This window comes from Lutra lutra, chromosome 2 (assembly GCF_902655055.1).
Source record: "Lutra lutra chromosome 2, mLutLut1.2, whole genome shotgun sequence".
Classification (NCBI taxonomy): Eukaryota; Metazoa; Chordata; class Mammalia; order Carnivora; family Mustelidae; genus Lutra; species Lutra lutra.
Window position 1 is genome coordinate 40102366 of NC_062279.1, and position 12130 is coordinate 40114495.

Here is a 12130-nt window from a genome sequence, read left to right on the forward strand (position 1 = left end):
AGCTGGCATTTTAGCTTCATTTATTCAACAAACATTACCAAGTACCCACAGAACAGAGTGTGTGAAGTGGAAATCAGTCTGGAGAGGCCTTATAAGCCTTTGTAGTGATTTTAACTTTGAGTAAATAGGAATCCAGTAGAACATTTGAGCAAAGTAGTCATGTGGTCTGCATTTTGTTTTGATGGACTATGGGGCTGCTGTATGGAGAACAGACTAAAAGGAGGCAAGGGCCAAATTTAGACTAATTAAGAAGTCATTGCAGTTATTGCATCTAGGCAAAAAAAAATTATGTTGGATTAGATCGGAATTTTGCCTGGTAAGTGGTAAAAATGTGTGTGAAAAGTGATATTTGCTGACAGATTGGATGTGGGTATGAGATTAAAGATGTTAAGGCTTATGACTGAGCAACTAGAAGGATAGAGTTAACTTTTCACCAAAACGGGAAAGACTGGAAGAACTGGGGAGTGAGGAGTAATTAATTGGACAATTTAAGTTTGAGATGCCTTTTAGACATGCACATGGAAATGATACCCAGTTTAGGGTTCCAATTGAGAAATAGAAATGTGTGAGTTGTCACTGAATAGATGATGTTTATAGCCATGAAACTGGAAGCCATCACTGCATGTAGAGAAGAAAGCTGTAGGACACTCTAATGGCAGAGAAATTGAGAGGAATTGACTAAGGAGAAAGAGAAGCCTGGTAGGTTGGGTCCAGAAAGCCCAAGAGTAAGGTGTCCTGTCAGCCAAGTGAAGAAACTGTTTCAGGGAGGAGAATGTGATGGGTTGTGGCATATGTTGATTGTTCACGGTGACATGGAAGTGTCCATAGTGATTCTGATGAGCAGTTCTGTGGAATGGTAGGGCTAGTAGCCCAATCAGAACGAGTTCAGGGGAAAGTGGGGGGTGGCAAGTAAGAATTAGAAATGGCAGGTGGCTTTTGTTTTTACAGCTTTATTGAGCTGTAATTAACACATAAACTGTTCATATTTAAAATGTACAATTTTCATGCATGTTGATTTATATATGAATGTGTAAAAACGTTACCACAATTAATATAATGAGCCCATCACCCTCAAAAGTTTCCTCATGACTTTGTATTCCCCCTCCAGTCCCCAGCTCTGCCTTGTCACTATAGATTAGTTCATATCTTCTAGAATTGCATATAAAAAGAATCATACATTATTTATACTTATTTTTCATCTGAGCTCATTATTTTTGACAGTATCAATAGTTAATTCTTTTTTTTAATTGCCAAATAGTGTTCTATTATATGAATATATTAGAATTTTTCCATTCACCTGTTGATGAACATCTGTGTTGTTTCTCGTTTTTCTCTATCACAAGCAAAAATGCTATTAACATTCTTTATAAGTCTTTGTGTGGGCCCCGTGCTTTTATTTCTCTTGAGTTCGTAAATACTGACTGGGTCATGTGGTAGTTGCACGTTTTGGTAATGCAAAGCTGTTTTCCAAAGTGCTTGAAACATTTTACATTCTCACCAGAGATGTATGAGACTTCCATTTGTTCTCCATCTTCAGAGGCACCTGGGTGGCTCAGTCCATTAAGCATCTGACTCTTGATCCCAGCTCAGGGCATGATCTCAGGGTCATGAGTTCAAGCCCTATGTTGGGCTCCATGTGGAGCCTACTTCAGAAAAGTTCTACATCTTTCCCAAAACTTGGTATAGCAATATTTTTTGTTTGAGCCATTCCAGTAGGAGTGTATGAGTATAACATTGTGGTTTCAATTTGCAGTTCCTTAATGATTAATCATGAGTATCCTTTTGTGTGCTTAGTTGCCATTTACTTATCTTATTTGGTGAACTATCTTTTCAGATATAAAGAATGAATTCTTGCTTACTCTTAAAATATTGCTCTGCCTGTGCACTATTCCAAAGTAATGTTGTAAGGGAAAGTTGATTAAAACAGGCTTTCTAATGGTAATTCACAATGATTATGCTGATCCCAGTGTAATTAGAAGAAATAATTGCTGTCTTCCTATATGCTAACAGGTTGCAGCATTGCAAGAGGAGAAAAGTAGTCTCTTGGCAGAGAATCAGGTATTAATGGAAAGACTTAATCAATCTGATTCTATAGAAGATCCTAACAGTCCTGCAGGAAGAAGGCATCTGCAGCTCCAAACTCAGCTGGAACAACTCCAAGAAGAAACATTCAGGTAAAAGACCTTACTAAAGTCTAATTTTTAAGATTTGGTTAACTATCTTTTAATGTTAAAAATGTAGTGTTAGGACTTTTGGATAGCTGCAGACCAAGGAGGATGTGAAATAAACAACTTCCCCCAAATCTTACCACATGACACCCAGTAACTTCACATCTAGGAAAAATTCTATCAAAGCTACACCCTTGGCGGCACCAGGGTGGCACAGTCGGTTTAGTGTCCAGTTCTTGGTTTCAGCTCAAGTCACGATCTCAGGGTCGTGAGATCGAGCCCCATGTTAGGCGCTGCACTGGGCATAGAGCCTGCTTGGGATTCCCTCTCTCCCTTTCCCTCTGCCCCCACTCCCCGCCTCAAATAAATAAATAAATCTTTTTAAAAAACAAAAACAAAAAAAAACTACATACTCATTATTACCTGAAGACAGAATGCCTCAACTGAAATAAAACTGTGAAGAAAACACACATGAGCCACACATCCCACACACTGTCCCACCCCATCCTACTCAGTGCTTTGAGGCAAGTAAAGGCAGACTGACAAAAAAATTAGAGGAAGACAGAAAAACACTAGTGAAGAGGCCTGAGGGGGAGTTGGAGAGACTAAAAGATTAAATTCACCGAACTACTTTTAAAACAAAAGAAGATTGGATTACAAACTGGGGAAATACCATAATTAAGCACATCATCTTAAAGGACCAGACTCCATAAAAACATAGAGGCACTGAATTTAAAGAGACTGGTGCCCTTTGCAGACACTTGGTTTAAAGAGACACAGTATAAATGCCAGGTGCCTGATTTATAGAGTCAGACTTATTTAAAAGGCAACCTGATTTAAAGGGACAGTCTTCTAAACACATCTTGGAGAGGAAAAGGGCAAAAGGAAGGAAAAATGACCGTTTGGCAGTTGGATGGTGAAAGGGAAAAGAAGAAAAGGAAAAATTTGGTGTCCTGCCAGACAAAACAGAACCACAAAATTGAAGGACTTAGCAGTAAGAAATAGAATATTTTGTATTCACAGGAAAGAATAAAAATGATTCTTAAGTCTTCTCTAAAACTTCAGAAATAGTCCACCCCCTATGATCTACATCAGCAGTTCAAGATTTGGTCTAAGGACCTCTTCAGTTCCCTGAGACCCTTTCAGAGAGTCTTCCAGACCCCTCTTTTCTAACTACATATCTGTGCGATGGTGGATTTCCTTCATATAGTTCAGCCAGAAAGCCATCACTACAGATGAATATAGAAATAGCTCTGATAATCCAGCTCTTTTTTTTTTTTCAGCCATCTTCTGTTAAACTGGATTATTTGAATCATAAAAGTATAAAATATTACCACTCTTCTTACTTTTTGATTTAGAATATAATTATTTTTCATAAACTGTGTTGTCTATAATATAGTGGATTTATTACTGATAATTTTCAATGTATTTAGATGTTTGTTTTAATTTCTCAATATGATAAACATCAATAGATAAAACTTATATAAACAAAAGTTCTTTGCAATTTCTGTAATTTTAAGAGTGCAAAGGAAGCCAAAAAGTTTTGAGTACCCTTCATCTGCATCTTGACTTTTTATTTTTTTAAAAGATTTTATTTTTATTTATTTTTGAGAGAGAGAGAGAGAGCGCGTGCACGAGCTGGGGGAAGGGGCAGAGGGAGAAGCAGACTCCCCGCTGAGCAGGGAGCCCGACGTTGGACTCTATCCCAGGACCCTGGGATCATGACCTGAGCCGAAGGCAGACACTTAACCGACTGAGTCAACCAGGTGCCCTGCATCTTGACTTTCTAAGACAAAATCAGAAGATAGTAAAATTTAAGTATGACTGTACCTTTTTGTTTCTTTTCTTCCCCCCACCCTTTTGTTTCTAAATTGTGGCTAGGTTTTTCAAGTATGGTTTGAGGAAGTGTTATTTAGAAATATCCTGTCCTTCATTGTAAAGGAAATAGTGTCTAAAGCTTTTATCATTGCAGTACATACTGCAATTTATATTTTGAAGCACTTAATTCAGATACTGTATCAGTACTACATATTTGTGTATCTCTGTATGTATTAATTTTTTTGAGAGAGAGAGAGAGCGAGCTCTTGTATAAGTGCAACAGAGAGGGAGAGAGTGTGGAGCCCAATATGAGCCTGGATCTCATGACCCTAAGATCATGAGCTGAGCTGAAATCAAGAGTCGGTTACTTAACCGAAAGAGCCACTCAGGCGCCCCTCAGTGTTTATTATTCTTTATAGTCAGATAAAATGCTTCTGGCTGATCTTTATTATGACCTTCTACCTTTAATTTCTTTCCTTTTTCTTGAACTTCGGTAGCGTTTAAAGATTTAAGTCTCATAGTTCATTCTTAATTACAAAAGGGACAATATACCTTTTTATTGGTGAGATCTGGCAGTTACCATTTTAACCAACTCATCAAACTTAGCACCATCCACATTGTACCCAGTGCTATGTAGTATTTGTGCCAAATATTTAACCTGAATGTAATCACGAAGAAATAATCAGAATAAAGAATATCCTTAAAGATGGCTAAGACTACTCAAAAAAGTCAAAGTTATAAAAACAAAAGGAGGGAAAGACAAAGGGATAATACTATTAAAGATAATCTGAAAATTATTGGATCCTGGATTAGGGTGGGGAGAGGGAACTATAAGACATTTTTACCACAGTTAGTGAAATTTAAATATGGACTATCTATTAGATAATATTATTAAATTAACATTAGTTGTCTTAGATACAAAGGTGGTATTATGATGTATGAAAGATTGTCCTTCTTGCTGAGGTATTTATTAGGAGTGAAGGGTCATGACCTCTGCAGCTTCCTTTTGAATAGTTCTCTAAAAAAGTATGTGCGTTTGTTTTCTTAAGCAAATGAAAGTATGTGAAACAAAATGTTAATAGTAGGTGAATCTGGCAAAGGATATGCAGATTTTCATTGATCTGCCTTTCCAATTGTCATAGATTTCAGTTACTTAAAAATAAAGAGTTGGGGAGGGTTTTCCAAACAGTGGTAACAGCTGGCATATAAGCATTTGCTTCCAGTTTTCCCTCCCTTACATCAACATCAACAAAAATAATTTTAAGAAAAGAAAAATCCTAACATCAAAAAAAAGGAGTACTGACATCTCATTTATGAATTTTTTTTAAATAATCCTAACTAAAACAATAGCAAATTAAATACAGTACTATATTAAAATAAACTTTATCCCAGGATTATTAACCTGTCAAATATTGTTAAGTGTATTACAATAACTATTAAATTTATTATTTTAGTTCCTTCAATCCATAAGTTAAAGGACAAGGAATAGTATAAAATAAGCTTGGTAGGGGCGCCTGGGTGGCTCAGTGGGTTAAGCCGCTGCCTTCGGCTCAGGTCATGATCCCAGGTCCTGGGTTCGAGCCCCACATCGGGCTTTCTGCTCAGCGGGGAGCCTGCTTCCTCCTCTCTCTCTGCCTGCCTCTCTGCCTACTTGTGATTTCTCTCTGTCAAATAAATAAATAAAATCTTTAAAAAAAAAAATAAGCTTGGTATATGAAATTCTCAGTAAAGTTAAGAACAAGAAGAGGATGAGTATTAATCTAATACTTGAATTTTTCCTAGACATTCTATAAATCCTGGCTTTGCCACTTAGTATTTCTGTAACCTTGGGCATGCCTCCATTTCATCCAGTATAAAATGGTCTTAATAATTACCTACCTTCGGGGCACCTGCGTGGCTCAGTGGGTTAAAGCCTTTGCCTTCCGCTCAGGTCATGATCCCAGGGTCCTGGGATCGATCCCCACATCAGGCTCTCTGCTCAGCAGGGAGCCTGTTTCCTCGTCTCTCATCTCTCTCTGCCTGCCTCTCTGCTTACTTGTGATCTCTGTCTGTCAAATAAATAAATAAAATCTTTAAAAAATAAAAATAAGGGCGCCTGGGTGGCTCAGTGGGTTAAGCCGCTGCCTTCAGCTCAGGTCATGATCTCAGGGTCCTGGGATCGAGTCCCGCATCGGGCTCTCTGCTCAGCAGGGAGCCTGCTTCCCTCTCTTTCTCTCTCTGCCTGCCTCTCTGTCTACTTGTGGTCTCTCTCTGTCAAATAAATAAATAAAATCTTAAAAAAAAATAAAAATAAAAAAATAAAAAATAAATAAAAATAAAAAATAATTACCTACCTTCTAGAAATTTTTAGTATTAAATGAGTTAACATATGTAAAGTGCTGAGGGTATTGCCTGGCACATATAATTTAGTTATTACTTTTCTAGAAAATGAAACAGAAATGACATAAAAATTTTGGAATGACCAAAAACAAGTGATCATTAAATGTAATCATTAAAATCATTAAAAGTAATAGGCTCGTCCACCTAGAAAATGTTAAGTGAATCAACTGAAAAGTTCTCAGAACCAGTAAACAGTTAATGGGGAGAGGGTAACTATAAGACATTTGTATAGGTCATAAGGTTTTCTATCAATAACTGGTTATCATCTGGAAAAATTTGGCATTTATAAATACATAAGTATTCAAAGAATAAAATTCAAAAGAAATATGAGGGACTTATATGATGGAAACTTCTGGTATACATAGAAATTACTTAAATATATGGAGAGAGTTGGGGTGCCTGGGTGGCTCAGTGGGTTAAGCCGCTGCCTTCGGCTCAGGTCATGATCTCAGAGTCCTGGGATCGAGCCCCGCATCGGGCTCTCTGCTAAGCGGGGAGCCTGCTTCCTCCTCTCTCTCTACCTGCCTCTCTGCGTGCTTGTGATCTCTCTCTGTCAAATAAATAAATAAAATCTTAAAAAAAAAATATGGAGAGAGATAACATGTTAACATGTTTTGTTTGTTTTCATGTTTTTAATGAAAGATGGTAAGAATGCCATTTTCTCTTAAATTATTATATAATTTGAACTCAATTCCAATTTAAATTTTATTTTCACCTGGACATATTGATGACCAAGAGGTTCCCAGAACATTTACACACAAAGTATAATAAAGGAGTACTTTCCATGTCCAGTGTTGAAATGTTTATTTCTCTACTAATTTTAAAAGCTTGGTACTGGTGCAGCAAAATACAGACAAACTAGTAACACAAGCAAAGATCCAGAAACCAACCCAAGTGTATATAAAAATGTGTAATCAAGGCAGCATTTTTTTAATCAATAGGTAAAGGTTAAATTATTTGTTAAATGATTTTGGGGTCGTGGGTAGATATTTTGGCAGGAAAAGTTAGATTTCTACATTATATCATATAATAAAATGAATTCAAGGGGAAATGAGAATTTCATTGTTAAAAATGAAACTATGTAAATCCTAACAGAAAATATAGAATAAAAGAAAAAACCTTTAATCATACACTTAAAGTGGAAACCATAAAGTACAAAATTCATCAATAGAATTACATAAAAATTAGTATTTCTGTTACATTAAGAATTACATAAATTTCTGTTAACATTAAGGATTATATAAATTAAATTGAAAGTAAATAATCAAAAATAAATATTTGTGACATGACAGTCTTGTAAATCTAAAGGAAGGCTTTATGTTAAGCAAAATAAAGTAAGAAGTAGGAATAGTATTATCCATATTTAGAGGGAAAAGATCTATGAATAGCAACCGGCCTGGAGGATACACTCAAAAATGTTAACAGTATGCTCTATTTAGATCAGTACATGATTTTTATCTTCTTTGCTTTTCTATATTTTGTAAACTTTCAACAAGAAACATATGTTAATTTCATAGTAAAAAAATAAAGCTTTAAATGAATTACGTGTGCTGTCTTTTGAGAAATATTTCTTGACATCCAATTTTTTGAATAGAGGAGTGGTGATCAGTTGTAAGTTTCCGCAAGCCTTGGACCAGTGGAATCTGTTTTCAGGACAGTTAAAACTTAGAGATAGAGTTTATGGTCACAGAAGATTCAAGAGTTTATTCTCGTATTTTATTTCCTTTTATCGTTCAAAGGAGAATTGCTAGACAATAAATAGTACTTTCTTGGTCTATTTTGTTTTGGTTACAGACTAGAAGCAGCCAAAGATGATTATCGTATACGCTGTGAAGAGTTAGAAAAGGAAATCTCTGAACTTCGGCAACAGAATGATGAACTGACCACTTTGGCAGATGAAGCTCAGTCTCTAAAAGATGAAATAGATGTTCTTAGGTAAACGGTCTTCCCATCTTGTTACAATCTCGGGCCTGTCATCACCCAGAACACCTCTACCAATGATGTTACAAACTCTAGGATCTCTGAACACTGCATGGTGTTTAAGAGAACTTAACCCTCCTGGACAACCTGAGTTCAGATTCCAGTGCTACCATTTATTTAATCTCTATGTAACCCTTTTCTCATCTAAAATGGAGGTGATGCACATACCCACCTCAGATTGATATGCAGAACGGAGTTGATATTTCTAAACAGCTGGGACAGTATCTGGCAAGTACATGCTATATAAATGTTAAATAGAAATTAACCTCCAACCGTCGCTTCATACTTGCGTAGCTCTGGAGCTTTTCTTATTACGACTCCTTTTCTCTAATTTCAAGCCCTCTGGTCACAGTCTTCCTCTTCCTTATATGCTCTCACACCCACGAGGAGTCATTTCCTTGCTAGACCATTTTATCTGCACTTTGCCTGTTCCTCACTAAGTGCCTTCACTCCCTGCCACCTCATTTTCTGACCATTCCACTTGTATAATCTATATCCTCTGTTGGATCATTCCAGCCATTTTAACTTTTGCTCTTTGAATACTGAGAAGGAATAGAGAAAATCCCATAGTGCTGTAGTTTTGTCCTGCTACAAATTCATGATCTTTACTCTTCATTGGGTTCTTACCTGTGGTCCACCATTCTACTGCTCATCATAGATAGTTCTGTCTCCCATTCCTCTCATAGCTAGTACATATTTCCATAACTTCTCACCTGGATACCCACCACCCATACTTCTCCATGCTTAGTGTCAGTGGATGACATTGTCTCCTGCTGCATCAAGGAAAGGGGCCATGAACTGTGGGACTCTCTATGTCCCGTAATTCCTGCACCTAACTGCCCTGCATTCCCACCTGTGTTTTCATTTTGCTTTTAGAATGTAGACTTGTTATTCTTTCTCAGGTCTAGTACTAATTCCTTTTTAAGTGCTCTGGATCTCAACACTTCTTGCTTACACAAGGACTGTGTTATATCAGTCATCATTTTTCTTAGCATTTGGATCTCCCACCTTAGCATACGTTTATATGTTTAGGTCTCTTTTCTCTTAGACAGAAAGACTTACTGCTCTCTGCTTCCCTCCAAAACAAATTTTAGATCACACAAGGTGAAATCTACATTGTCTCCTTAACTCCCTAAAATTTGCCACCTCCTGCCCCCACTACTCCATGAAAATAGCTGTTCCTGTGGTCATTAATAACATTCTAATTGCCAGATCATTTGGGCCCTGCACAGTTTATTTTGCTTTTGAGCTACATGTGACTCTGCTCGTTACCCCTCCCACACACACACCACCACCACCACTTGCTTTCCTTACATTACATAACATTCTCCATTACACATTTTGCTGTGATTTTGGTCGTCATTTTTAGCCTGAACAAAACATTAATCTGGAATCACCTTTGGTCTTATAATTTCATTAGCATGTGTTCTTTTCTGGCATTCCCTCTTGGGTTAGCACTATTAAAACAGCTTTACAGCTCTGGATATGTTTCTGATTTCTGATTTCCCATCTCATTCTAGACATTCTTCTGATAAAGTGTCTAAACTAGAAGGCCAAGTGGAATCATATAAAAAGAAGCTAGAAGATCTTGGTGATTTGAGGCGTCAGGTTAAACTCTTAGAAGAAAAGAATACTATGTATATGCAGAACACTGTCAGTCTAGAGGAAGAGTTAAGAAAAGCCAATGCAGCTCGAAGTCAACTTGAGACATATAAGAGACAGGTAAAAAGAATAGTAACAAAGTTTCTTGATGATGTTTTCAAGCACGTTCTCCATTATAACATTGTGGCTTACCAAAAATCCACTTACTTTTGTTTTCAAGGTATTGTATTTTACCTGCGAAACTTAGGGTTTTTTGTTGTTTTCTCTTAACTCAGTTTTAAATTTTAATTCCAGTGTAGTTAACATTGAAACTTAATTCTTATCCAGTGGTTATTGACTAGTGTCTGTAGCAGATCCTTCTGTTGTTTTTTATTTTTAAATTATTATGTAATACAAAATACACAGAAGTAAAAGAATAATACAAGTGTCTATGCTTAAAGAATAAAACAGACTCTTTCCCTCTCCATTATAGTAACCACTGTGCTGTTTTGTAGTTTTCATTCCATGCATCTCTTTATTCATTTGGTGCATATATATTAGTTCATATATATAATGTATAACACTTTTGACATGGATCAGAACTATATAAATGATATAATAAAAGGGCTCTTCTATGATTTACTTTGCTCAGTGTATTTGGGAAATTTGTTTATGTTGATAGGTATAAAGATAGCTTTATTCATTTGTACCACTATATGCTATTCTTTTGAGTCACTATACCACAGTTTACCCATTTTCCCATTGAAGGACGTACAGGATGTTTTAACTTTTTTTTTTTTTTTTTAATTATAAGTGCTACTATACATACAATGAGAACATGTACTCTTCTATATGTGTGTGAAAGTTTTACAGCTATAAGGAACCTCTTCCTTAGAGTATCTTCATTTAATTAGATATTGTTAAATTGTTCTTCAAAGTGACTGTATTGCTAAACAGAAGTTTTATGAGTTCCTCTCATTCTGCATCATCACTGACACATAGTATTGTCATACTTGAAATTTTGCCAGTTGGATGAATATGAAATAGTGTCTCCTCATGATTATACTTTGCATTACCCTAATTACAAATATATTTACCGATCACAGTTCTTTTGCGAATGGCCCACTTTAAATCTTTCATTCATTTTTAAAACTATATTATTTTTTCTTACTGATGTCTGTAAGTTCTTTATATGTTCTTACTATTAATCTTTTGTCAGTTACACTTGCTGCGTTTATTTCCTGCCAATCTGTAACCTGTCTCTTTTTTTTTTAGATTAATTCTAAGATAATGAACATTAAATATCTTTTTATGATTTGTACCTTTTATGTCTTAAATCATTTCCTACATAAGAGTGTAAGCCAGTCTCTTATTTTCTTAACAAAGATTTAAAGTTTGTTTTGCACAGTTAGGTCTCTTATCCACATGGAATTAGTTCTTGTGTAGGATGCTAGGTTAAAGATCCAGGTGAAACTTTATTATCTGTGTAGGCAACCATTCAACCTAGTGCCATTTATTTAATAGTTTCTTCCACAAGGACCTGCAATTCTATCTTACAAGTACCTAAATTTTCCATCTTAAATATAAGTTTCTTTCTTGGCACTCTCTTCTGTTTCACTGGTTTATTTGTCTAGTCTTACACCAATATCCCACTTATTATCTATAGATTTTTTTAGTAATTTGATATTTGATAACACAGATAACACACACACCTTGTTCTTTTTCAAAACTGTCTGTTAGATCTTTTCCTTCCCTTTATACCCAAAACTTTTGGGAATTGGATTACATTGACACTGTTGATTAATTTGGGGAGAATTGGCATCTTTACGACAATGAATGTTCCTGTTGGTGAATACATCTTTCCATTTATTTAGGTCTTCAATGTCTTTCAGTTAAGTTTTATAAGTTTTTTCTAAATGTCATGTACATGTTTTGTTATATTTACTCTTGGGTACCTTATTTGGATTTTATAACTGCAGTTAGCAAAATAAAAGATACCATTTTTAGTTTGTCACTCATTTAAATGATTGAAATTGATTTTTATGTACATTTTACAACCATACCAGATTCTCATATTACTTCTAATAATGTCTGTAGGGTCTCTCATCAGAAGTCATAGACAAATTAAAGCAGTTTTGTTTGTTTCTTTCACTCCATACCCTTTTTCTTCTTAATCAGCACGTTTGACTTGTAATACAGCTCTG

At 35.8% G+C, this 12130-nt stretch overlaps 1 protein-coding gene across 2 annotated transcripts in view; it reads left to right on the plus strand.

Moving 5' to 3' along the window:
• Nucleotides 1-12130, plus strand: part of HOOK3 (hook microtubule tethering protein 3) — a 120415-nt gene that overhangs the window by 55220 nt on the left and 53065 nt on the right. For both annotated transcript variants that reach the window (XM_047717228.1, XM_047717229.1), the window contains exons 9-11: nt 2011-2174; nt 8160-8300; nt 9866-10067. In XM_047717228.1, the coding sequence (XP_047573184.1) occupies nt 2011-2174; nt 8160-8300; nt 9866-10067 (507 nt within the window). The remainder of the gene's footprint in view (nt 1-2010; nt 2175-8159; nt 8301-9865; nt 10068-12130) is intronic.